The sequence below is a fragment of the Lemur catta genome, chromosome 9 (assembly GCF_020740605.2).
Source record: "Lemur catta isolate mLemCat1 chromosome 9, mLemCat1.pri, whole genome shotgun sequence".
In the NCBI taxonomy this organism is placed as follows: domain Eukaryota; kingdom Metazoa; phylum Chordata; class Mammalia; order Primates; family Lemuridae; genus Lemur; species Lemur catta.
The window spans coordinates 79,577,531-79,605,136 of NC_059136.1; the positions used below are offsets into that span (position 1 = coordinate 79,577,531).

The following is a 27,606-nucleotide window of genomic DNA, read 5'->3' on the forward strand; positions in this document are numbered from 1 at the left end:
TGCATGCTTTATCACATTTAATCCACATACCAACCCTGTGAGGTAGATGTGTTATTTTGTTTCCATTCATTCAGTCATACCTCGCCAAAGAAGAATACAGAACATAGCTTTCCAAAATATTGTGACTCTTATTGGATCAGATTTTATTTACATTAAAAAGAAAAAAAAGGCAAAGGTCAGAGGAGTGAAATGAAGTAGCATTTAGTACCGGACAGTGCCTATAAATGATTGAAGTGTATGACATGTTTGGAACTAAAGTTCCATGTTTTTAGAGAAAGACTTAAATTGCTAAGATTTCAGTTGCCAGCTTAGCCTCACTTATTTAGCAGACTTCTGATTAGGTGGTACAAATCAAGGATTACAGGTAAGAAGTATATTTAATCTTTGATGAATTTCTTTTGTTTAGATTCTATAATGGCACAATTTAGGTATTTTTCTGGGTTTTGTACCTTTGTTTTATTTTAAAAAATACTTAATAATTACTAATGCATTAATGCTCATAACAATCCTATAGAGCAAGTACAATTTTTTTTTTTTTTTTGAGACAGGGCTTGCTTTGTCACCTGGGCTAGAGTGTAGTGGCATGATCATAGCTCACTGCAACCTCAAACTCCTGGGCTCCAGTGATCCGTGAGCCCAGGAGTTTATACATATACACATAAGTAAATAACTATAGAAATACTTATTCTTTTTAATGAATACTGATGTTGCTTTATTTAGAATAAGGTGTAGGTTTTGCATTCTTTGAAATAGCATTATACATTGTATGTAAGCTAGAATAAAAATAAATGCTAAATAAGTCCATTCATCGTGAATCATAGTGATTCTGAAGAGAAGTGACTTTCATTCACATGCCCTAACCACATAGTCAAGGGAGTAGGACATAGGAGCTCTTAGGAGCATGACCTTTGGAATCAATTTTGAATGTGAATCCCTGTGACCTGAGCAAGTTACTTAACTTTTCTGTTCTTACATTTAATAATAATAATAATAATAGGAATAATAATTGTACTTACAGCTGGCCATGGTGGTTCATGCCTGTAATCTTAGCACTCTGGGAGGTTAAGGCGGGAGGATCACTTGAGGCTAGGAGTATGAGACCAGCCTGGGCAACATAGTGAGAACCTATCTCTACAAAAAATTTTTAAAAAAAATTAGCTAGGCGTGGTGGTGCATGCCTATAGTCCTACCTACTTGGGAGACTGAGTCAAGAGGATTGCCTGAGCCAGGGAGTTTGAGGTTCCAGTGAGCAATGATTGTGGCACTGGACTCTAGCTTACGTGACAAAGGGAGACCCTATCTCAAAAAAAAAAAAAAAAAATTGTACTTGCTTCATAGGATTGTTGTAAGTATTATCTGAAACAGTGCACAGACTGCATTAGTAATTAGTATTTATTATTATTAATAATAATGTGAATACTGTAATAAAGTCCTAAATAAATAACCACTGGTATTTTGTATCTAATATCATGTATTGACATTTTATACGTATGTGAATATATCCATGAACTATTTTCTTAAATATTTTAATATATAGAATCTGTAGCTTTTCTATGATGGAAGAACAGTGTTTTATATCAGAATGGCTGCACTAGGCCAGGTGCAGTGGCTCATGCCTGTAATCCTAGCACTCTGGGAGGCTGAGGTGGGCGGATTGCTTGAGCTCAGAAGTTTGAGACCAGCCTGAGCAAGAGTGAGACCCCGTCTCTACTATAAATACAAAGAAATTAGCCAAACAACTAAAAATAGAAAAAATCAGCCAGGCATAGTGGTGCATGCCTGTAGTCCCAGCTACCTGGGAGGCTGAGGCAGGAGGATCGCTTGAGCCCAGGAATTTGAGGTTGCTGTGAGCTAGGCTGATGCCATGACACTCTAGCCCAGGCAAGAGAGTGGGACTCTGTCTCAAAAAGAAAAAAAAAAAAAAAAAAAAGAATGGCTGCACTAAACTGGTCACAGTAAAGGCAATTTATGTAACCAAAGCATTTGTACCCCCATAATACTCTGAAATTAAATAAGTAAATAAACTGATCACAGTCACTCCTGTCTAATCTATTAAACTAAATCTAATCTTAATAAATTAAGAATAAGCTATTAGACTAGAAAAAATATATATATTTCTATAGTAAGATATAAATATAGTAGAATATAAAGCTAATTCTTGTTTTAACTATAGCTATTAAAAGCAAGATTATTGTTTAAATGTTGTTCCTCAGGGGTAGGGGACAGGAGAAGCATTTTGATTTCTCAAAATTATTTGCCATTGCTTCCAATAGAAAAGCACATTATTCCAGAACTTCCCTCCTATCCATCTTTCAGATCTCAACTTAAACTTGACTTTTCCAGGCACACTTTTTCTGATCCTCTCCTGCTCCCAGATTAGGTTGGCCTCCTGCATTTTTCCACATATATATCACACTTGGATTTACTTATGCCATGTCTGTCTTATGTTAAAGTAAAGCCTATGGATGTCCTCTGAAATGTAAGATTATTTAAATATGAGAAAGCAACATGCATATAATGAGTCGGAATCTAGGTAATTTTAAGTATGATCATACCATACCGTGTGCCAAAAAATGGATCAGCTCATAGTAGTATCATGATTTTCAGCCTTTACCTCACTTTCTTGTATGGCTTATATATCTAGAGTCTATATATAGTTCCTTATATTTAGTAGAAGTAGAGAAAATCTGTGATGCTTTGCCTTGATTTTATTTAAAGTTATAAAACTATCACGTTGTCTCATTTGATCCTCTTGATCACTCTGATGTAGTAATCATTCCCATATTACAGATTAGGCCCTTTGTGTTTAAGAAACTCACCCAAGATCCTGTAGCAGAGTCAGGTTTCAAATACAGTTGTCATTTCTGACTGTAGTGCTCATTTGAAACTGGTTAATTGTGAACTTTTGAATTTTAAGATTTACTCTATAGGGCTACCCTGTTAACATGTAAAACTGCCCTGATGATGTCTTTGGGTTTACATCCTGTTTTTTAATGTAGTTCTCATCTATAAGATGAGATGTCAAAGAAGGCTTTTCAGTGTTGGAGATAAGATGTTCTCGAAGCAGCTATTACAAGACTGCCCTTACTAGTTTGTAGGATGATAATCTGAGACTTGGTGTCCAAGGAGTAACGTAATTGTCAAGGGTGCTAGTAGTTCATTTCAATCAAAGAAAGAAACCCAGCCATTTTTAATGTTCTCAGAACTCTGTCATTATGTAAATTGGATTTATGCATCTGGTTCTGTGTCATTGTCATTCTTATCAACAGAAATTTCTTTGGAACTTAAAGACATTCTTAGAGTCAAATTAAACAGGAATAAAGGCAACATACCACTGGAAACACATTCTTACTTATTTGAACATCTTCATGAACTGGGCATACTACTTCTAGTGCCAGACTCAGAGCTTCTCGAGAAATTTACCTTTTCATTGGGATATCAATCTTAGACTTAAATTATAGTCTGGATTTGTCTTTTCTTATCAGTCCTTCTTCATTCCCTTTGTAAATTATTTAATTTTTATTTTGAGGGTTATAAGTAGAAGTTGAAACCAGTATTTTATCAAAAGCCAAAAGTTTCCTTTGCTCTCTCCACCTAACCACTGAAATAGTGAAGTTCCCAGTCTTTTTCCTCTTACTCTTTCCTTAAGCTGCTCTTCTATTTCTAGTGTTTCAATTCCATCTTTATATAAATGATTCCAAAATCTCTTCTGTGCTATACACTGGCTGTTAGACATCTTCACTTAATATTTCACAGGCACCTCAAACTCTGTGTCCCAGACTCGTCGTGTTCCCTTACTAAACTTCTTTCTCCTCCAGCCTTCTTTATCTCAGTAACTGGCACCACCGGCCAGCTGCTAAAACAGAAAGCTGGGAGTCATTTTTCACTTCTCTCTTACCCTGATGTACACTAAATCATTATGTCCTATTGATTCCATCACCTAAATATTTCTTAAGTTTCCTTCTATCCCTTCTGTCACCCTTTGGTGCAGCTCACAATCCTCTCTTGCCTGAACTACTGCGGTAAGGTTTTGACTGGCTTTCCTATAAGTACTCTTGATACCAAATTATCTTTTAAAAAAAGTATCTTTTAGAGACACCTGTGTGATCACGTCATGCCTCTGTGTAAAACCTGTTAGGCTGGGCACAGTGGCTCACTTATAATCCTAGCACTCTTGGAGGCCAGGGTGGGAGGATGGCTTGATTTCAGGAGTTTGAGACCAGCCTGAGCAAGAGCGAGACCCTGTCTCTACTAAAAATAGAAAACATCAGCTGGGCATAGTGGCGCAGGCCTGTAGTCCTGGCTACTGGGGAAACTGAAGCAGGAAGATCGCTTGAGCCCAGGAGTTGATGCCACTGCACTCTAGCGGGTGAGACAAAGTGAGACTCTGTATCAACAACAACAAAATACCTTTTTTTAGTAGTTTCCCGTTGCTCTTTGGATAAAGTCTGAAATCTTAAACATAGTTTAAAAGACCCTGAAGGATCTGACCTGGAATCTGTGCCTGCAGCACCAAACTAGACATTTTCAAGATTCTGAATGGCAGCATTTATCAGGAAAAGCTAAGACTATACATTGGCTCTTATATAAGTTTAGTGTAACATGTAATTTGTAATATAGTAATTATCTTTGTCTTTAATACCTGTTTAAGAATAAGTTTTCACAGGTGAAAGTAAAGTTTTGACCATATGCAAACCTTTATTTGTGGGAAAAATATGTGAAGAAAGTTAGTTCACATGCAGAAAGAGTATTTGGTTTATAAGGATTTTTGTTTTTAAGTCATAAGTCATGCAAAAAGCTGTATATAAACTTGTATATAAGTTTAAAAGCATACTGAGTAAATGTAAGTAAGACCTACTGCCCAACTTGAGTATAGAACATTTCTCAATAAGATTGAAGCTGTCTGTATGCCCCTCTTCAGTCACATCCTTCCATAGGCAACCATATGTTACCATATGCTACCTTCCACAGGCAACCACTATCATTAATTTTGTATTATCATTTCCTACCTTATGGTTTCACTACATTTGTTTTCCTAAAATAATGTATTTGGTTGGTTTTTTAAAACACTTTTTATTGAGGTATAATTGACATACAGTGAACTGCACGTATTTAAAGTGCACTGTTTGATATGTTTTGATATGTGCATACACTCATAAAACCAAACCATAATCAAAAGAATGGACCCATCCATTGCTCCCTAAAGTTTCCTCGTGCCCCCTTATAATCCTCTATCCTCAATTCCCAATAAATCACTCTGGTTTTTGGTTGGCGTCTTTCATTGAGCATAATTATTTTGAGATTCATCCATATTGTGTATGGATTATTGGTTCTATTTTATTGCTAAGTAGTATTTCATTGTATTGATATAACACTGTTTATCCATTCACCTGTTGGTGGATATTTGGGATGTTTCTAATTTTTGCTTATTACACATAAGCAGCTATGAACATTTATGTACTTCTTATGAACATATGCTTCCATTTCTCTTGGGTAAATTCTTCAAAGTGGAATGGCTTGGTCATTTAGTAAGTGTATATTCAGCTTTTTAAGAAACTGCCAATTGCTTTTCAAAGTGGTAGTGGCTGCAGTATTTTACATTCTCATCAGCAATGTGTGAGAATTCCAGTTGTTCCACATCCTTGCTAGCACTTAGCATAGTCTTTTAAATTTCAGATGTACAAATATGTGTATATTGGCATGTCATTGTGATTTTTAACTTACATTCCCTGATGGTTAATGATATTGAGAATTTTTTATATATTTAGTGGCACACGAGGCTTGATGAAGTGTCTGTTCAAACCTTTAGCCTGCTTAAAAAATTTGGTTGCTCATTTGAAATAATAAATTTATTATTGAATTTTTAGAGGTCTTTATACATTCTGGATACAAGTTCTTTATCAGATACGTAGTTTGCAAATATTTTCTTCAAGCCTATGACTTGCCTGTTTCGAAGAGCAGGAATTAATTTTGAAGATATCCTATTTATCATTTTTTTGTGGAATGTGATTTTGGTGTTATGTCTGCAAAATCCTTACCTAACCAAGTCACAAAAATTTCTCCTATGTTTTCTACTGGAAGTCTTATAGTTTAGAAATTACATTTAGGTCTATGATACATTTTGAGTTTATTATTTTTGTAAATGATATGAGATTTGGACATAAGTTCTTTTTACTTTTTCTGTTTGCATATGAATAGCCAGTTATCTCAGCAGTGTTGTTGAAATGACTACCATTTCTCCACTGAATTGCTTTTGTACCTTTGATGAAAATCAGTTGACCATGTATATGTGTGAATGTGTTTCTGGGCACTATTCTGTTTCATGATTGCTTTGTCCATCTTTATGCCAATACTACACATACTGTCTTGAATGCCATAGTTTTATAATCTTGAAATCAGATAGTCTGAGTCTTTATTCTTTTTTTCAAAATTGTTTTAGTTTGTTGTCCTTTGCATTTCCAAATGAATTTTAGCATCAGCCTATCAATTATTACAAAAAAACAGCCTGCTGAGATTTTGATTGGGATTGTAGTGAATTGATAGTTTAAGGAGAATTGACATCTTACCAGTATTGTATCTTCTGATCCATGAACACAATATGTCTCCCGTTTATTTAGATTTTGTTTAATTTTAGCAGTAGTTTGTAATTTTAGTGGGCTTTACATGAATTATATGTTATTCTGTGCTTACTCCTTTTACTCACCATTATTTTTCTGAAATTCATTCATCTTGATGCATGTAGCAATACTTAATTTATCTTCACTGCTATATACTATTCCATTGTATGAACATGCTATAATTTATTTGTTCTTTTATTGATGAACATTTTTTTCCAGGTTTTTTTTTTTTCCCTATTTCACATAATGCAGCTCTGGGTATTCTCGTACACATGAGCTGGCACACATGGGCACCAGTTTTCTACAGAGTATGTGTGCCTAGGAATAGGCTGCTGGGGGTAGGATTGGTGGGTGTGAAATAGTATTTCACTGATGTTTTAATCCATATTTTCTGTGTCCTAATGAGGTTGATTATCATTTCATATTTTTTTCTTTCTGTGAAACATTTATTCATTACCTAAATTTTGCCCATTTTCCTTTTAGATTCTCTTTTCCCTAACATGTTTTAGGAGTTTTAAAATATATTTTGGATAGTGGATATATCTTTTTAAAATTATATATGTTACAAATATCTCATACTAGTTCATGACTTGTCTTTTCACATTCTTTTTGTGTTTTCTGATGAACGGAAGTTGTGAAGCAACTCTACTGTACTGAAGAGTTTACTCAATTTTAAAAGCATGGTTCATGACTCAACAGTAATATCTCTGAGCCCCAAATCCCATGGAAGCCTTAGTTACAGATCCATTTTTGTGATTTTCCTTTATAAAATCGTCATAAATGACTCTCATTTATCTTCTCCAGTCACAGTTTTAGAGGGTGGGGGTGGAGAGGAAAACCACTGTTTCTTTAAGGATCCAGTAACAAGGTTTATAAGCATACTTTAATACTTTTTCCTCAATTAATTTTTAGGCTGGTCCAGAATATGGTCAAGGAATGAACCCCATTAGCCGCCTGGCCCAAATTCAACAGGCCAAAAAGGAAAAGGAGCCAGATTATGTTTTGCTTTCAGAAAGAGGAATGCCTCGACGTCGAGAATTTGTGATGCAGGTATTTCTAACCTTTATATTAAAATTTTTAAAAACTATTGAAAAGTTTTAGAAAGGCAAACTGGGACTTGAAAGCAGAAAGTAAAATTATATTTACATTTGAAGCATTCATTCCCTCCAGGCTCACCTACCAACTTGGTGGAAACATTCAAGTGTCAAGGACATGTTAGAATAGACAACATGAGTTTTTGAAGGGACTGTGAGTTCACACAGGTTATTTACCACAGAGTTTATCATTTAATGCTTATCTCTTAATTTTTTGTGTTACATTTTACAGCCAGAGTCTATAAACTACTGGGAATTGGAGACAAATGAAATTAGAAACAAAATTTAGAAGGATAAGTGTAGTAGATGGAATGATGGAACAAGGCCAAGAATATGAGCCTGTGGGCTGTCAGGAAAATTAGGAAAAAAGAATGAGCTGGCTAGTTAACCATGGTGGGGGCTGAGGGACTCAGAATTGCTGAGAGATCTGACTGCTGCACTGTGCAGCCAAGAAAATGGAAGAATAGTTGCTAGTGTATTGGTAGATGGATGGGGGCTAGGAATGAGATAGAATGCCTAAAATGCCCTCCGTCTTTTCACATTCTGTCTATTCATCTTCATTTACCAAATCAAGCCCCACTCTTTAAAAAACCTTTACTTTTTTATTATGAAAATTTCAAACATATCCAATGGTGGGAAGAGATAGTATAATGGACCCCCAATAAGCCCATCACCCACACATATTTTTGCCATACTTGATTCAGCTATTAATTTTTCTTTTCTCCCTCCCTTCTTTTCCTGAAGTATTTCAGAGCTAATTTCTAACCACATACCATGTCAGCCTTACATATTTAGTGTATGCCTCTAAAAGATATGGAAGTTTTTCTTACATTAGACATGATTCATTCATTCAGTCATCTAATACCCGATTGATATTTAAAATCTCCTTATTGTCCCTAAATGTTTTTTTTAATAATTGGTTTGTCAAAGAAACTTTTGTAGTCAAACCCAAGGATCTTACCTTTCGTGTGATCCAGATAAAATCAACACATATTTATTAAGTGCTTACCATGTTGCAGACATTTTGGCACTCACAGTATTAACTTTTCATGTATAACCTTCCCTCCTATTTTATAATCTTCATATTTCTTGATCTTATGGTACCCAGTATAGTGGTTTATAAATAGTAGGACCTTAATAAACATTTGATACATACTTGCTGGCTGTCTGCCTCAGAGCTAGTGTGTTTGGCTTTTGTTGGAGATGTAAACTTAGGATGTAGTCATGGATCAACCGCTACTGAGAACCCACATATCCACACAGGGAGAATTCTTTATGGTTAGTAAATACATTATTGTCTAGATGGCATTAGGACCCAGAACAGTGTTGTTCTAGTATTTTCATTTGGTAAAATATATTCACCATTTTTCATATTAACATTCTTAGCTTTGAAGAATTCTAAAGTGTATTCTTTTAACTCCAAAGCTTGAAGAAAGAAAATCACCTAAAATTTAGACATGTATTGGGAATAAAAACTGGCTTTGGCTTTATTAAACAATTCCTTTTCTATGGAGTATATTGAGTACCCCTTTGCAAGAGGAATTTGGAGTATCTTAGGCCAGCTTTCATTTTATGGGTATTCATAAACATTCTAGTCAAACAGGGACATTTGGCTGTGCTTTTAAATGTTTTCACACTGAATTCATATTATTTTTTCCCTTCTGGAAGCCCCAGTGGATTCATTACAGTGTTGTAGCAACTTTATCAAAGTAAAAGCTTTTATATAAATTACTTAAGCGCTGTTATCATTTGTTATAATTGAAGGTAGAAGTAAAATGTCTAGAGATAATATGCTCATTTTTATCTATCACCAAAAGCAGAGTAAGTTTGTGTATTATAAACTGGATGCAGTTACTTGTGTTGATTACTAGATTAAAAAAAAAAGAAAATTTCTGATAACATTATTTGGGTAGTTAGTTTCAAAGCAGATTTCTTAAAGCTTTTCATTTTTTTAGTGAGGGATATTTTAATTTTTCAAACAGAAAATAATGATAACTTAACAATTGTGTATCAACACACTTTATTATATATCATATGATATTAAGTTTTCTACCTGTAATTAAAATCTCCAGGTTGTTAAAAATATATAAATCAAGTTAAATCAATTTTATTTGTATCTCAGTGACAGATAATGAATTAAGTTTTTGGCAAATGCTGTTTCAGAACTTTTTTGTTTCTTAGTTTTTTGAGGACTCGATTCATGTGGCTGATTTGTTTAAAGACAAAAATCTGACAGTTTTAAATTTACTGTATAGTAAAATAGTTCAACCTTTTTTCAGATAGAAATTAACATTTTAATGTAGAGACCTTGTTTACAATAGTTATAAAATTTATGAGATTTCAAGGAAGACGACTTACGAAATTTACTTTGTATACTTATTTGACTTTTATAATAAAGTGATGTTTTGAGTGACCATTGTATTACATTTAACAGCAGGGAATGAAAGTCGTTTGGCAATGTGGTCTTTTTAATATTCACAAATTACTCTAGCATAACTACTTGCAAACTATTGAACCATGCAATTGTAAAAACTTATGTAAGGTAAGGAGTGAGTTAATGGGAAAATGCATCTGGGAAGCACCTGTTCTAGAAGCAGTAAGTTTTGAAGGTATCAGAATAGGTCCGATGGAAATTCGGCAGAAACAGAGACAAGGCGAGCAGAGATGGCAACAGCATTACAGCTGACAATTCCAAGAGCAGGAGCCTGAAGCCAGAGGGCATCAGGCCTGAGTAGATAAATGAGATTTATGGATGGAACAGCAGAAAAATTGAATGAGAGTAAGTGAGGTATGTTTAGCATGTAAAAACAGATGAAAAATGTTTTGCAGTTATTTACTGCTCAGAGATCTTATGCTTCTATTTACTTTGGCAAAGTCTTTTGACCCTCAGGGCAGTAGAGGAAGCCTCTGACGTAGCTGACCTAATCTTTTCACTAACAAGCATTCCAACAACAACACAGATGCCGGTGAAGCTAAGGAACAAACCAAGCCCTGGAAAAAATAACAGGTAGCAGGGGCTACTCTAGCCAGTGATTCAAGCATGTTATCAATAGGGCCTGTCCTGTTGAGGTGAGATTTAGGCAGACACTGACTGGCAGGTAGTGTGTGTTCATCCTGCTTCAAGGATCTACCGTGACTGTACTAGATCAGTGCTTCTCACAGTAAGGTCCACAGACTACTTATGATATGGTGGTTTCTGGTTTCAGAAAAAGCATTGAAATGTTTCAAAAACATTTTACAGAATTGAACTACACAATTTGTGATAGTTGTTACAGGAATTCTGTAATGAATGAATGTATTTTCAGTAGTTCATGTGCTACAATAACTATGTCATTTAGTTTGTCTTGACTAAAACTGTTAGAAGAGTACAATTTCTTTTTCGTATCATTTGCATGTTGTTAATGTTTGTTAAGTTTGTATTTTGTTACTATTGCATTACATATCCCCAGTTCCTTAAAAGTGTTTCATTCATTGAAGCTAAAAAGTAGTGATGGAAATAGTAACTAAAATAAAACTCTAAATAATGATGTAAGAATAAATGATAAACAGTACTCGTGTGGATACAAGATGGAAATCTGTATTTTCTGGGACAGATGAAATAGCCAATGTTATGATTTCACACAAGAGCCAAAAAAGAAAAGTATGGGTAGAAGTATTTTACTGTATTTATGAAAACTGAATTTTGTTGTACCATTCTTCATTAGTACCCAGTGTATTGTCATTGGGAAATTTTATTAAAGTGGCATGAAGTTATTGAAGCTTTCTAATTTTTTTTTTTTTCCTGAGACAGGGTCTTGCTCTGTCACCCTGGGTAGAGTGCAATGGTGTCATCATAGCTCATTGCAACCTCAAACTCCTGGGCTCCTGAGTAGCTGGGACTATAGGTGCTCTCCACCATGACTGCCCAGCTAATTTTTCCATTTTTAGTAGAGATGGGGTCTTGCTCTTGCTCAGGCTGGTCTTGAACTCCTGAGCCCTAGTGATCCTCCCGCCTTGGTCTCCCAGAGTGCTAGGGTTACAGGCGTAAGCCACTGTGTCCAGCCATAATTTTTTTTTTTTTTAACAAAGCACAGTGACAGCTGGTAAAACAATCCAACTTTTCAGATATGGATTGCTCGTTCAGCTCTCTTACTCATTTTTTTACTAGCTTTTTAAGAAATGGACTTACCGGAATCTACTATATATTCTGGATATGAGCGCAGTTATATGGCATTTCAAATATCTTCTCTTGTGTTGACTTTCCTTTTTTCCTTTTTTCATAGTGCTTTTTGAAGAACAAGCATAATTAATTTTAATGTAGCCAGATTTATCTGTCTTTTCCTTTATGTTAACATTAAGTCTAGGAGACAAGTAAGTGCCCCCACCTTGTACTTCCTTAAAAGGATCTTGACTGTTCTTAGCACTTTGCATTTCTATGTTAATTTTGGAATCAGCTTGTCAAGTATTGTAGAAATATGTATGGGATTTTGATTGGCGATTCAATGAATTTATTGGTCAGTTTGAACAGGACTGATATCATGTTACTGTCTTCAATTCATGAACATTATAAGTTGCTCTATTTATTAGGTTTTCTTAATCTTTCTCAATAATGCTTTTGTTTTCTGTGTAAAGGCGTTGCACATTCTAGGTATTTGATTTTCATTTAATGTAAATGGTATCTTAATAATTTTCATTTTCTACTTGAATGTTAATGGAATATAGAAATGCAGTTGTCTTTCGTATGCTGACATTTTATGCAGAGAGCTTGTTACAGTCTCATAAATTCTTATAGTTCATTGGTAGATTTTGTTGGATTTCCTATGTATAAATATCATAACTGTAAATGATGAGGATTTTTTTCCCTTCTGATTCTTCCTTTTCTTTTTCCTGCCTTATTTTTCTTCCCAGGATTTGTAGTAAAATGTTAAATGCTAGTAATAATAGAGCAGCACATCCTTGCCTTGTTTCTAATCCCAGTTTCATTCAACATTAAGTGTCATGTTTGTTGAGGTTTGCTGTAGGTTTTTTGTAAAATGTCTTTATCATATTAAGAAAGTTCCCTTCTTTTCCTAGTTTGCTAATTATTTTTATTATGGATGAATGTTGAATTTTATCAAATGTTTTTGCTCCATTTATTAGGATGATCATATGGTTTGTCTCCTTAACCTATATAGCAACTTCCATAGATTGCTTTCTGTTTGAGTTTCAAACGTTACACCAATCTTACATTTCTGGAATAAACCCAACTTTATCATGATTCTTCTGGTTACATATTGCTTTATTCATTATACTGTTTGAAACTTTAACATCTGTGTTCATGAGTGAAACTGTTCTGTAAATTTCCTTTCTTAGACTATTCTTAGGTTTTGGAATCAAAGTGATGCCTCATAGAGTATTTGGGGAATGATTCCTCTTTTTCTATTTTTGCGTGAATTTGTATAATATTAGCATAATTCTTCCATGAATTTAGGGTAAAACTTTATGGAGATGCTCTCAGTAGCTTTCTTTGTGGAAAGGTCTTTTTTATTATGGTTTTAATTTCTTTAGTAGTTGTAGTCCTGTCGGTTATAGACATTTTTTGGCAGTTTTGGTAACTTTTATTATCTAGGAATTTTTCTATTTTATCTAAATATTTTTTAAAAGATAGCATAAAATTGTTCTCAGTATCCCTTATTACTCTGTAATGTTACAGAGACTGGTAATCTCTCTTTGCCACTATTTGTGTCTTATTTTTTTCTTGATCAGTCTTACCTCTGGTTTATCATTTTATTAGTCTATTGAGGGAACCAACTTTTGGGTTTTTAAACTCTATTGTACTTTGTTTTCTATTTCTTAATTTTGGCTCATCTTTTTTCTTTTCTTTTCGCTGGGTTTATTTTGTTCTTATGTTTGTAACTTTTTGAGGTGGATGTTTAGCTTTTCGGCCTTTCTGTAAGCTGTTAAGACTATAAATTTTCTTCTAGATCCTACTTTATCTGCATCCTCAAGTTTTCATATATTTCCATTATTTGTTTAAAATATTTTAAAATTTCCTTTGGTATTTCTTCTTTTTCCCATAGATTATTTAGAATTACATTGTTTAATTTCCAAAGTTATAATTAACTATTTTTCTGCTTCTTTAATTACTTACTGAGACCAGTATGTAAAAACAAATTTAACTATAGCTATGTATTTCTCCTTGTAATTCTATGCTTTCTTGCTTTCTAATTTACTCTTTATATTTGTATTATCTCTTAGCACATACATCTTTAAAACAGCATTCCCTGGCTCAGAAAATGTACCGTGGATATAAGATGGCTGATGTATATTTAAATATACACATACACACATATATGTGTAAATTGCTCCAAAGAGATAACTGTGGAATAGTTTTAATGATTAAATGCTGGTGTTAATTGAGCAGTTATGAGGGATTAAACACTGTGGTTTACATACATTATCTTATTTAACTTTCAAAGCAACACAGTGAGCTAGTTGATATTACCCCTGCTTTACTGATGAAGAACTTGAGGGTTAGAGATGTTAAATAATTTGCATAGTTCATATAGGTAGGAAATAGTAGAGTTGAATTTCATATGCCAGTCTGACTCAGAAACTTTGCTTTAAACCACAATATTGTGGTAACTCTTATATGTCAGTTGTCTTCAGGAGCTATTTAATCTAAATCTTTGTAAACTTAGGATGCAATGAGAACATTATTTTAAAATGGTGCTAATATGAATTTTAGCCTTTTCAGCTGATTAATTGAAATAAAGGAGGTAGTCATAACCAACATGAACTCTGTTCAAATGTAAATTTTATTTTCTTGCTTATGTAAATAATACAAATTTAATGTTTTTAAAAAATCAAAAAACATATAAATATGTAAGGAAGTAAAAATTCTCTAAAATTCTACCTTACTGAGATAAACCCCAGTGACATTTTGAGGACCATTTTTCCATATTTTTCTCCATCTATATTTTTAATTGTATATATAATATTACATAAATGTTATCTTACTTGCTGTTTTTATTTGGGACTGAACTTTATATTTTTGGATGCTAGAGAGTAGAATAAATATTGCTGTATGATGTAAGGGTTTCCTGTTTACCCAAATAACTATCATTAATTTCTTTCTTTAATCTTACCAGGTCAAGGTAGGCAATGAAGTTGCTACGGGAACAGGACCTAATAAAAAGATAGCCAAAAAAAATGCTGCAGAAGCAATGCTATTACAACTTGGTTATAAAGCCTCCACTAGTCTTCAGGATCAACTTGAGAAGGTGAGAGTTAAATTTACATGTATATATCCTTTCTATCAGAATACCAAAGTGATTAACAAATTCTGATATTAGATGTCAGTTTTAACTTTTCTGAGGCATTACTCTGTATCTTTAAAGATAGATGATCGAAGAAGAACCTGCTTAAGGGGTAAGATGAAATATTAATGAGTAATTATCTTATGATTAGCAAATACAACAAATTTATTGTATGGTTATACATATTTTATTTAATACCAACTTAATATTTTTAACTTAGTGACTTTTTCTTTTGGCCATATAGACCAAGTCCTAATTTGTGCCTTTTAAGAGAAGTTTTTGGCCTTTATTTTTGGAATATAGCTGGAAACTGGAAATAAAAATTCTGACTTATCCCTTTAGGGCAGGAACTATATTAGACAGACACTCTATAAACTAATTTTTCTGTTTATTTTAAATTTAAAGGTAAACTCAGATGGTGTTTATTTCTGCCAAGACCGGTGTTCATGGTCCCTTATTTCTTCTGCAGCAGTTAATGACATCATTAACACCTACATCTGTTGCAGGAGAAACAGAGAACCCTGAATTCAGGACTTGGCAGATAATTTGGCAGGAACTGGCTTATTTTTATTTTGTATTAAATGATCATTTTGTTATCTGTGCATATGTAGAACTTCTGTTAAACATTTTACTTATATGAACATTCACGAAACAGGCTTAATAATTACTTTTATGAAAAGTACAATGCTTTTGATCAGGTCCTTTTCTCACATAAGGATTCTGTTTCAGAGATACTTCTAGTTTCTACAGGAACACATTTCTGAAGTTTAGAGTAAAAAACAAAATCATCTATTAAAAAATATTTAGATATACTTTTTTCTTTAAGGCAGCCATGATAATCTAGGCAATTTTTTGAATGATTAAAAAAAATCATTGGTGTGGTATTGCTAGAGATTTCAATTCTGTTTTTATAAACTGGTTAGTTAATGCTTTTTATTCTTTTAAAAGTATTTGTAACATGAAACCTAACATGTGTTCAAGTTTCTGTAGTTCTTATATTGTGTATATGTTGTTTTAACTTAACACATTTATTTTGACTTAAAACTGGTGGGTGATCTATAAAAATATGTCAAAATAAATCTCCCCATAGACATTCATTTGTCAGTTAAGTGAAGGCAAAACCGAACAAACCTCAGCATTAATTTAATTAATTAATTTAATTAATTTGAAAAACATTTTTTGCACACCCACTGTGTTAGAGTTCTCCAAAGAAACAGAAATAACAGGGTGTGTGTATGTGTATATGTATGTACATAGTAAGGAACTGGCCCATGTGAATGTGGAATCTTGGCTAATCTAAAATCTGATGGGGGAGGTGGACAGGCTGGAGACTGAGGAAAGAGTTGCAGTTTCAGTCCAAAGGCAGTCTGCTGGAGAATTTTCTCTTGCTCAGGGAGGTGGGTCTTTTGTTCCATCTATGCCTTCAGCTGATTGGATGAGGCCCACCCATACTATGAGAGCAGTCTGCTTTGCTCAGAGTCTACCGATTAAAGTGTAAATCTCACCCAGAAACACCCTCACAGAGACACACAGAATAATGTTTCACCAAATATTTGGGCACTGTGGCCCAGAGAAGTTGACACATGATATTAATTGTCACACCCCCTAAATGCCAGGCACTTATGACTAAAGGTAACAAGATGACTGAAACTTGATCTTTGCATTAAGTGTTGGGAGCGAGCAGTTTTGACCATATGACATAAAAATTATAGTATACTGGAACCTAGAGAGAGAGGGTGAATCTGGAAAGTCAGGAAACACTGAAATCACTGCTTTTATGCAGAGTAAAGAGTTGAAGAAGTAAAAACTTGAACATAAAAGTGAAATGATCTGGTTTGCATTCTTCAAAAGATAATTCTGTAAGTAACATGGAGAATGGATTTAAGCGGAATGAGACTGATAGCAGGAAGGCCAGTCAGGAAACAAATGGAGTTGTTCAGGTCAGAGATACTGAGGGTCTGAATTAGATAGTAGTGGTAGAAAGGAGTGGGGGAAAGACTCTAGAGATATTCAGAAGTATAATTGATAAGATTTAAGTAGTAGAAAACATGCATGGAGGAGACAGGAAGAAGTAGAGAATGACTTTAAGTAATAAGTGGTGGTCATACGCTGCAGAGAGACCAAGGAAGAGAAAGACAGTGTATTGACTTGTCAATAAGAAGGCTTTTGGTGAGTATGGCGAAAATAATTTTAAAAACCTGCAAAACCAGTTTTTAAAAAGTTTTTATTTATTAGACAAAACTTGTACGTGGTTAAAAGAATTCAAGCAACACAGAATAAGCAGTGAAAAAAAATGTTAGTGTCTCTTCATCCTGAGACCCTCAATCTCATAGTTTCTCTTCCCAAAGATATTTCCCACATTGAATTAATATTTGAAATACAGTGAATATTATATAAGGGTTTGATAAATAAAAATAAAATAAATATTCTTACAGAGATACTCTGTGCTTATGTACTAGTATGCCTCTGCTTCTTAAAAAATTCAAATTTATTGAGGTGCAGTTCAGTGAATTTTGACATATATATGTATTTACCCATTAATCAACATCACAGTGAAGATTTATGACTTTTCTATTACCCCAGAAAGTTTGTTAGTGCCAGTTTGTGGTTAAGCTGGTCCACTACCCTCATCCTGTGGCAAGCACTGATCTGATTTCTATTTCTGTTGTTTTCCCTTTTCCAGAATGTCATATAAATTAAATTATACATTCAATTTGTAGACTTTTGTGAATGAATTCTTTTTTCTTGGCATAATGCTTTTGAGAGTCCTCCACATTGTTGCATTTATCATTAGCTTGTTCTTTTTTATTTTATTCTTTACCAACATTTGGGTTGTTCATAGTTTGAGGCTATTATAAATAAGTGGTTATAAACATTCATGTGTAAGTCTTTGTATATATATTTCTCTATTATATACTGTATGTACATATTTATATAATAAGTGCATGTTTAACTTTATAAGAAGCTATGTAGTTGTTTTCCAGAGGGGCTGTACCATTCTGCATTCCCACAGCAATATCTGAGAATTCCAGTTGTTCCACATCTTCTCTAGCTCTTGGTATTGTCAGTTTTGATAGTTTGGTGATACTAGTAGATGTATAATTCTTGGATTTTAATTTTCATTTCTCTAATAGGTAATAATGTTGAATATCTTATCATGGACTAATTTCTTCCTTGAAGTGTCTGAAAAAACTGGATGGTTTGCTTTCTTATTATTGAGTTGTGAGAGTTCTTCATGTATCTTGGATACAAGTCCTTTATTAGATATATATTCTATAATAATGTCCTTCTATTGTGTGACTTGTCTTTTCATTTTGATAGTAGTGTTGTTGGAAGAGCAAAAATGTTTAATTTTGATGAAGTCTACTTTATCAAATTTTGCTTTTATGATTCATACTTTTTGGATCCTATCTAAGGAAAGTTTGCTTACTCCAAAGATGGCAATAATTTTTTCCTACGTTTTCTTCTGTAAGTTTTTTAGTTTTAGGTTTTACATTTAGGCCTATGATCTGTTTTAGTTTAATTTTTGAGCATGGGTACCAGGTTAAGGTTCCCTCCTTCCCTCCATCCCTTTCATCCTTCTTTCCCTTTTTTTTGACATATGGCAGTCCAGCTGTTCTAGGACTATTTACTGAAGATTAATGCATTGTCCATTGAATTTACTTAACACCTTTATTGAAAATCAGTTGACCACATTGGTGTGGATCTGTTTCTGGATTTTTTAGGCTGTTCCATTAATCTATGTTTCTGTCCTTACAACTCTATATTGATTGTAGCTTTTTTAGTAAGGTTTGAAATCAGGGAAAGTGAGAATTTTATCTTTGTTCTACTTTTAAAAAGTAGATTTTTAATTTCAATTTCCAATAATTCTTTGCTAGTGTGTAAAAATTCAGTTGATTTTATATATTGACTTTGTGTCCTGTGACCTTGGTGAACTAACTTATCTGTTAGACTAGCTTTTATTTTTTGTAACTTTGGGATTTTTCTACATCTATGATCATGTTATCTGTGAACAAAGAATTTTATTTCTTCCTTTTTAATCTGTATACGTTTTTTATTTGTCTTGTTTTATTGCACTGACTAGGACATTCAGTAAGTACAGTGTTAATTGAAGTAGTAAGGGTAGGCATCCTTACCTTGTTTCCTAACTTAGGAGGAAATCACAGTTTTTTTACCATTATGTACCATGATGGTTGTAGGTTTTTCATAGATGCCATTTTTCAGGTTGATGATATTTTCTTGTACTCTCACTTTACTGAGAGTTGTTTTTTTGCTAAAAAATTATCCATGAATGTTGAATTTTGTCAAATAATTCTTTACATTTATCAGGATGATCATATGCTTTTTCTGTTTGTTGATATGGTAAATTTCACTGATTGGTTTTTTTAAATTGAAGTTTTTTTAATATATATATATATATCTGTGTGTATATATATATATATATATAACATAAAATTTACCAATTAACTGTTTTGGGGTACTTAGTTCAAGGCATTAAGTATATTCACAGTGTTGTGCAACTATCACCACTCTCCATTTCCAGAACTTTTTCATCATCCCATACAGAAACTCTGTACTCCTTCCCCCAGCCATCGGTAACCGTTATGAATTTGCCTATACTCGGTACCTTATCTAAGTGAAATGATACAACATTTGTCCTTTTGTGTCTGGCTTATTTCACTTAGCATAAAGTTTCCAAGTTTTATCCATGTTGTAGCATGTATTAGAATTCTCTTCTTTTCAGGATGAATAATACTTCATTGTATGTATATTTCACATTTTGTGTAACCATCTGTTGATGGACATTTGGGTTGTTTCTACGTTTTGACTTGTCAATAATGCTGCTATCAACATTAATGTGCAAGTATCTGTTTGAGTCCCTGCTTTCAATTCTTTAGAGTATATACCTAGAAGTAGAATTGCTGGATCGTATGGTAATTTCTATATTTAGTTTTTTGAGGAATTGCCAAACTGTTTCCTATAGTATCTGTACTATTTTACATCCCACCAGCAATACACAAGGCTTCCAATTACTTTATATCTGTGCCGAAGTTTGTTTTGTTTTTTTAAAAAAATAGCCATCATAATGGGTGTGAAGTGGCATTGATTGATTTTTGAATGCCTGGCATAAACCCCATTGGTCATGATAACATATTACCTTTTTTATATATTGCTGGAATAGATTTGCTAATATTGTTATAGGATTTTTATCTCTGTGTATGAGAAATATTGGTCTATGTTTTTCTTTTATTGTAATATTTTTGGTGTGAGTTATCAGGAAAATACTGACTTCATATGGTATATTTGGAAATATTTCCCTCCTTTCCTATTTTCTAGAAGAGTTTGGTATTAGTTCTTCCTTAATTGTTTGGGAGAAGTTAGTAGTAAAGTCTTTTTGGCTTAGAATTTTTTCTTTGCGAAGGATTTTTAACTACAAACTTAATTAAAAAAATAAATACAAAGTTACACAGGTTATCTGCTTCTGCTTGAGTGAGCTTTAAGAGTTTGACTCTTTCAAGGAATTTGCCTATTTTATCTAAGTTGTTGAATTTATTACTATAAAGCTGTTCATAACATTCCCTTATTCTTTTAATGGCTACAGAATCTGTAATGTACACTCTGTCATTCCTGATGTTGGTAATTTATTTCTTTTTCTTTCTCTTCTACTCAGTCTGGCTAGGGGTTTATCAAATTTTTTTTTAATCTTTTCAAACAACTGGGTGTTGGTTTCATTGATTTTTCTCTATTTTTATATTTTCGATTTTATTGATTTCTGCTCATTTTATCCTTCTTTTATTTGCTCTGTGTTTTAATTTTCTGTTCTTTTCTAAGTTTGTAAGATGGAAGCTTAAACTATGGATCTGAGAAATTTCTTTTCTGATTGAAGTATTTAATGCCATGAATTTCTTTTTAAGTACTCATTTAGCTCTTACCCACAAATTTGACAAGTTGGGTTTTTATTTTCATTCAGCTCACAGTATGTTCTCTAATTTCCCCTTTGATCTCTTTTTTTAAGCTTTATGTCTGTTCTGATTTTCTGTCTACTTTTTTTTTTCAAGTGTTAAAGTCTCCAGCTGTAAGTTTGAATTTGTCTACTTCTGCTTTCAGTTTTTGTTTTATGTATTCTTAATTTCTTTTTACTCTCTGCTTCCTTCTATGAAGATGTTTTATGTATTTTGAAGTGTTGTTGTTATACATATAAAGTTAGGGTTGTTATGTCTTTTTGATTACCTTGCTACTTCACTATTGATATTTCCCCTTATTCCTTGTTCTGAAATCTGTTTTGTTTGATATTTAACATAGCCATTCCAGTTTTATTTTGATTGGTGTTTGCATGAAGTATATTTTTTTTAAATTTTATTTATTTATTTTTTGAGACAGAGTCTTGTGCTGTTGTCTAGGCTAGAGTGCTGTGGCGTCAGCCTAGCTCACAGCAATCTCAAACTCCTGGGCTCAAGCAATCCTTCTGCCTTGGCCTCCTGAGTAGCTGGGACTACAGGCCTGCGCCACCACGCCCGACTAATTTTTTTTTTTTTTCTATTTTTAGTTGCCCAGCTAATTTCTTTCTATTTTTAGTAGAGACTGGGTCTCACTCTTGCTGAGGCTGGTCTTGAACTCCTGACCTCAAGCAATCCTCCTGCCTTAGCCTCCCAGAGTGCTAGGATTACAGGCATGAGCCACCACACCCAACCTGGGATATCTTTTTTCATCATTTTACTTTTAGCCTGTGTCTCTATGTTTAAATTGGTTTCTTTTAGAAAGCATATAATTGGGTCTTGCTTTTTAAAGTCTAATTTGATAAACTCTGCCTTTTAGTTGGGGTAATTAGACCATTTGCACCTATTATAGTTATTGATATGGTTGTATTTAAACATACTATCTTACTAGTTGTTTTCTGTTTTTTCTAGTCATTCTTTGTTCACTCTTTTTTCTTTGACCTCCGTTGTGGTTATACGTTTTACTTCTATACATATTTTAAACCCCATAATTCATGGGTACTAATTTTGCTTTATGTAGTCAATTCATTATCTTTTTAAGTGGTTAAAATCAGGGGAAAATGTCTTATATTTACTTTTGCCATTTTCTACTTTTGCCATTTTCAGTGCCCTTTATTTCTGTAGATCCAAATTTCCTTCTGGTATCATACCCTGCTTGAAGGACTTCCTTTAATATTACTTGTATTAGCAGGTCTGTGGGCAGTGAATTCTCTCAGCTTTTGTTTGCTTTTTTAAAAAAGCCTTTATTTCACTTTATTTTTTTTTTCTGTGTTGGTTTTATCATACACAGAGTGGAGAGAGGGCTCAGTCCTTCTGGATAGCTGCTTTCCTCCTGATACTCAGAATATTGCTCTTGCTTCGTCTTGGTGGAGATGTATGTTTTTATGTTTTTCTTGATGAACTTGAGGGCCTGCTTGTCCTTGTAGACCTGAGCAGCTCCACAGCATGCCACCTGTGTGGGGCAAAGCCACACCGCTCAGGTCACGTCTCGCACAGACTTTGTATGCCTGGTGAGGTGCCCGAGGTGGTGACACTGCCTCAGCTTACTGACATGATTTTTCTTTTCCAGGGGCTCTGAAGTGGCATGGATGGTTGCCTTGATAAGTGTATTCTTGACTAAGTTGTGTTTGACATTTGAGTTTTATCCAGAAATTCATATACTTTAGAACTGGGAAATTTCATGTATTATTTCTTTGATAATTTCCTTCCTTTCATTTTTGCTATATCGCTTTCTGGGATGCTGGTTAGTCTTATGGATGGTCTTGTGATTTTCTTTTTTGTTTTTTTCCCTATTTTGATCTCTTTTGTTCTACTTCTGGGGAGATTTCCTCAACTTTATCTTCCGGTCTCTCTTTGACATTTTTACTTCAATTATTGTATTTTTGATTTTCCAGGATTTTTTTTTATTTGTTTTTTGTTCTGTTCCCTGCATTGTCCTCCTATTCCTTGTGGGTCAGAAGCCAGGAAGCTGTCTTCTGAAGGGCAAATGAGGGAGGAGGCTGAGGATCTTCTCTTCTAGTATGTAACCTTGACTCCATCTCCTTATTGGCAGGGTGGTATGTGGATCTCACCCTCAACTGTGCCTCGTGTCCAGAGCCTGTCCCAAAGAGGAAACCCCCATTAGGAAGGGGTAGGCACCTGGCTACTTGGGGTCAAAGAGGTGACTTGGGGATTTCATCATACTTTGAAAAGACTTCTAGGCAATCTTTCTGTTTTCAGCTCCTTCTAGGATTCATCTTTAGATATACCAGAAGTACCTCTAATTCCTGAGACTTTCTGGGGTCCTGGGCACAAATCACATTATTTGTAAGCTCTTTATTGGCTGCTTCCCTCTGTAGCTTAGGATTTAGCCACTCACATCTGCTAAACTAGTGACAGCTTGTTTATCTGCTTTTAGGTTCTAGACTTTGACTTGTCTTTTCTCTGCTGTTGCCTCTTTTTGTATTGTGTGTGTGTGTGTGTGTGTGTGTGTGTGTGTGTGTGTGTGTGTACTTATGGATTCTTAGATTATCAATTTAGAGATATTTTGGGAGAGAGAAAAGCATACTCCTGTGTTCACTCTGCTATGTTTAAACAGAAACCTTACGAAAGTTTTGGGTTAGAAATCAGAGATCAATAGGCTTGGGATTTAGTTGAAGGTAAAAAGTTAGGCACAGAGAATATAATCTAATATTTAAATAACCTTAATCATTGTTAAAAGGATAGGAATTAGCAAAGGAGGAATAAAATGGTGAATATATTATTATCAACTTCAACTGAACTGCAAATGCCTGGGAATCTGTATTTTTCCAATCAGCTTGTTCTTCTCCTCCCTAAAGTGTCTTGTTCCTTACTGTCTACACCTCCTCCCTCATTTGCCCTTCAGAAGATAGCTTCCTGGTTTCTGACCCACAAGGAATAGGAGGACAATGCAGGGAACAGAACGAAAAACAAATAAAAAAAAATCCTGGAAAATCAAAAATACAATAATTGAAGTAAAAATCTACATCTCAATCAGCTTTCCTTTCATTCTGTGATCTAGTCTTGTATTTTACAGAGAACACAGAAATGGGAGGCCCCACAGGCCTCCCGACCAACATATAAACCTGCATTTACAAACGTTTTTGCTCCTCCATCCTTTTACAACAAAGAAGGTGTCCTCGTTGGATTAAAGGCCAGTCCATCTGTGTATATCAGGAATGGCCAGTCACTGCGAGGAGTGCATTACAGAGATCACTGATTCTCAAGATGGGGTTGGAAGCTATAAATTTTAAGCGAGGTCAGTTTGTAAGGTTCTGCAGCCCATGGAATCTTAGACATGGAAACAAACAAGGCATATTGGTTGGCCTACGATTAGGGATTTGCAGGATGGGTTTACAGAAGGACAAAGGAGTGAATAGTTTGAGAGCTGGAGGGAGAATGATATGGGATCTCAGTGAGGCAGATAGGAAAGTAAGCTATAAGTAGTGCAGTAGATTGGGGAAAATCAAAAGGCTGGAAGGACTGACATTCAGTTTAGAAAAAGCATGTTTATAGGAGTAAAGGAAGTGATCTAAGTGTACAACAGAAGAAATACCGAAGAAAGATCTGGAAGATGAGCTGTACTTTGTGCCTGTGGGTTTCTCCTTTCCAGGACATAGTTCTCGTTAATAACTTCTTTGGCCTTGTCCCTGCTGACTCCTTCCCCATACTCTCAAAACAGTGATCTCTACAAGAGTGAGAAAGCTTGGCGTTAGGCATAGCTCTCAGATGAAAATCAAATGCTACCTACTGGTTAAAATTCATAATTACTAAGGTAACAAAAACCAGGTAAGGGACAGCAGCAATTAGTACAGTTGAAATGAAACAGATTTTATTTATTCTACTCATTAAAAGTGAAAATCTACTTATTTGGAAAGACTAGAATCCTACATATAAGTGTGGAACTGCTTCAGGGTTCCTGAAACATAAGTACTTCTCTGAGAGCCTAAGCAGTTGACAGCAGTTTGATAAGTATACACTATGTTTTAGAGGTATGAATAAAATTAAAAGTAAGGAAAGAATTAAAAAGAAAATTGAATATATTTTTTTCTCTTTCTCTTCACCAGGTTTTCACACTAATAACAATTTTAACTTTTCAAAATCTTCTGAATTCTTTTCATCCTTCATATGTGGGTACTTGTTGTTTCTCCTCATTTGTTCTTTACAGTAATCCTTTGCATCTCACCCATACCTTTAGAGCATTCTTCTTATTAGTTCCAAATTCTGTTCTTTATCCCAGTGTTGTTCTTTCCTTTCTTAGGTGTAAACTGTAAATGCACAGTGTATACCTCATCCATAACTGTAACTTTTGTTTTTATTTTCTTCAGCTGCTTCTTTCTTAACTAATAATGATAGTACAAAGGTAGCACAGCTACTGTCTCTTCAGTTGGTAGACCTAGCTTGATGTGCTGGTACCCCCACATGTTATCTCTGTGACCTTAGACAAATTATTGAACCTTTCTCACCCTAGTTTGCTTCTCTGTAAAATTGAATATTAATATCATTTATCTTACCAAATTTCTGTGAGGATGAAAGTGAGATAATCCATATCTATGCAAAATACTTAGCACATTAGCAACCACACTTTAAGTCTTAAGTGTTAGCTATTAGCTGTTACTACTATCAGTCTGTTTTATTACATAGCAATTTCTGTCCTGTGAAGGATGCCTGTGTTAGCATTTTGCAGTCAAAGGTTATAGCAGCAATCTCTCAGAATGGTGAATGTGGAGTAAGAGAGGAATTTGTGTTTCAAAGAGATAAAAGAAATAAAGGGAGGAAGAGATGTTGTTTGGTTCATATGAAGCCATTGGCTGTTTCTGACATGCCATCAATTTATTTTTCAGGATTCTTTATTTTCTATTTTGCTTCTTTTGTCTGCCACTATATCTTTGCTTGTCACCCTAAGATGTATAATAAAAATGAAAGAGAATTCAGTAAGAATAATTTTTTAAAAAATAAATGAACATTGGTAAACTATTTGCTAGAATTGTATTTTATGTATATATCTGGATTTAATTTATCCATTTGGCCTTTGACATGTGATGACATAAATATAAAATGCTGATCATAATAAGAAATAAGCCTTTTTTTTACCACCCCAGTACTTCATATCAATAGTACCAGCTCCACAGAAAGAAAACATCACCAGTTAAAGTCACTTATTAATTTGATTAGAATACTTACTACAAAATATCTGTGTTTCAGATTGTATTTTATGCCAAACAGATCATCTGGCAAAAGTCCAGATATTGCATGTTTTCCTTAAACTTAGGGCTTAGCTTTCAATTTTTTGTATGTCATTAGCAGTATTTGGTGATCCTTATCAAAAGACTTCTCGAGAACAAACATTGTAACATTTCTGTTGTTAATCTGACCTCAGGAGTGATAAAGAAGCTCTGTTAGTCACTTTAATACTTGTGATGATTGTTATTGTTTACTGTTTGAGTAGGAATTATATATTTTTTAATCACCAAGCTAAAGGTTGTATTCTATGTAATATGTATACTGAATATTGGGCTTTCTTGACACCTTAAATTATAGATTTAAATGAACAGACAAAAGCAGAAAGAGACATAGGACATAGATTCAAATGCAGAAAAGGGGTAGATGATGCTCTTCATGTTACTTGTGTAGCTACTGTCCCAGGGTCAGAGATGGAGAGAATATGCAGAAAAACTGTGTGAGAGACTTGTGTCTTTGCTTAATTGATTAGTCAACATTTTTTCTTTTTGAATAAGCCTGTTTTTCTGTATGTAAACAGTTGATTTAATCTTTCAGACAGGGGAAAACAAAGGATGGAGTGGTCCAAAGGCTGGGTTTCCTGAACCACCAAATAATAGTAAGTTCTCATTTTTATGTTATCTGCACTTGGTATTCATCAGTGGGTCGGTAACTAGGTATCACTGGGTCTGTATGGGCCCAGGATACCCAGGATTGGGGAGAGTACAAAGGAGCCGTGGTGTTTGCTCTCCTGAAACTAACAGAATAACTGGAAAACTAAGACACAGACACCCATATCCTTAACGTGGTTAAACCATAGCAGATAGAGTACCATTTAATCCACATAGTGATGGCACTTTTTTTTAAGTTGTCGGGTTTATTGAAACAACATTATTATAGTATAAAAAATTTGAAAAAGAAGCAGTTATCTACAAGCTGATTATGCTATCAGATCAACTTTCACTGTTCCAATTGGTTTTATGTGCACACTAATTTTTATATAATTATAATATGGATAAAATTTTTATTGTTTTCATTTAACATTGATTGCCATATGCGTTTTTCACATTTTGCTAAGTCATTAGAATTTTTAATATTTTATTAAATTCACTAAGTGAAATATCAGAAATGTAAGAAGAAAATTACAGTTTCATCCCACTTATAATATTGTCAGACATTTAATGATCAATGTCAGTTTATTTCTTTTTGCAAACGTACGTCATGAAGATATTTTGCAGTGGACATTTAGAGATTTTTCCTTTTCCTTTTTCCCTGCCCCTCCCCCCAAAGCATCTATTTTCACTGAAGTGACCATTGTATTGTAAATCAGTGAATCAAAATGTTCAACCAGTGAAAACACGCAATCTCATTTCTAACCCTGTCTCTATTACAACCTCTGGGC

The 27,606-nt window shown here is 34.1% G+C and overlaps 1 protein-coding gene across 8 annotated transcripts in view; it reads left to right on the plus strand.

Annotated features, from left to right (window-relative positions):
• The window catches only part of STAU2 (staufen double-stranded RNA binding protein 2), a 295,401-nt gene that overhangs the window by 121,851 nt on the left and 145,944 nt on the right, over positions 1–27,606 (plus strand). For all 8 annotated transcript variants that reach the window (XM_045561383.1, XM_045561387.1, XM_045561382.1 and 5 more), the window contains 3 exons: positions 7,530–7,667; positions 14,821–14,952; positions 26,763–26,823. In XM_045561383.1, coding sequence (XP_045417339.1) covers positions 7,530–7,667; positions 14,821–14,952; positions 26,763–26,823 — 331 coding nt within the window. The remainder of the gene's footprint in view (positions 1–7,529; positions 7,668–14,820; positions 14,953–26,762; positions 26,824–27,606) is intronic.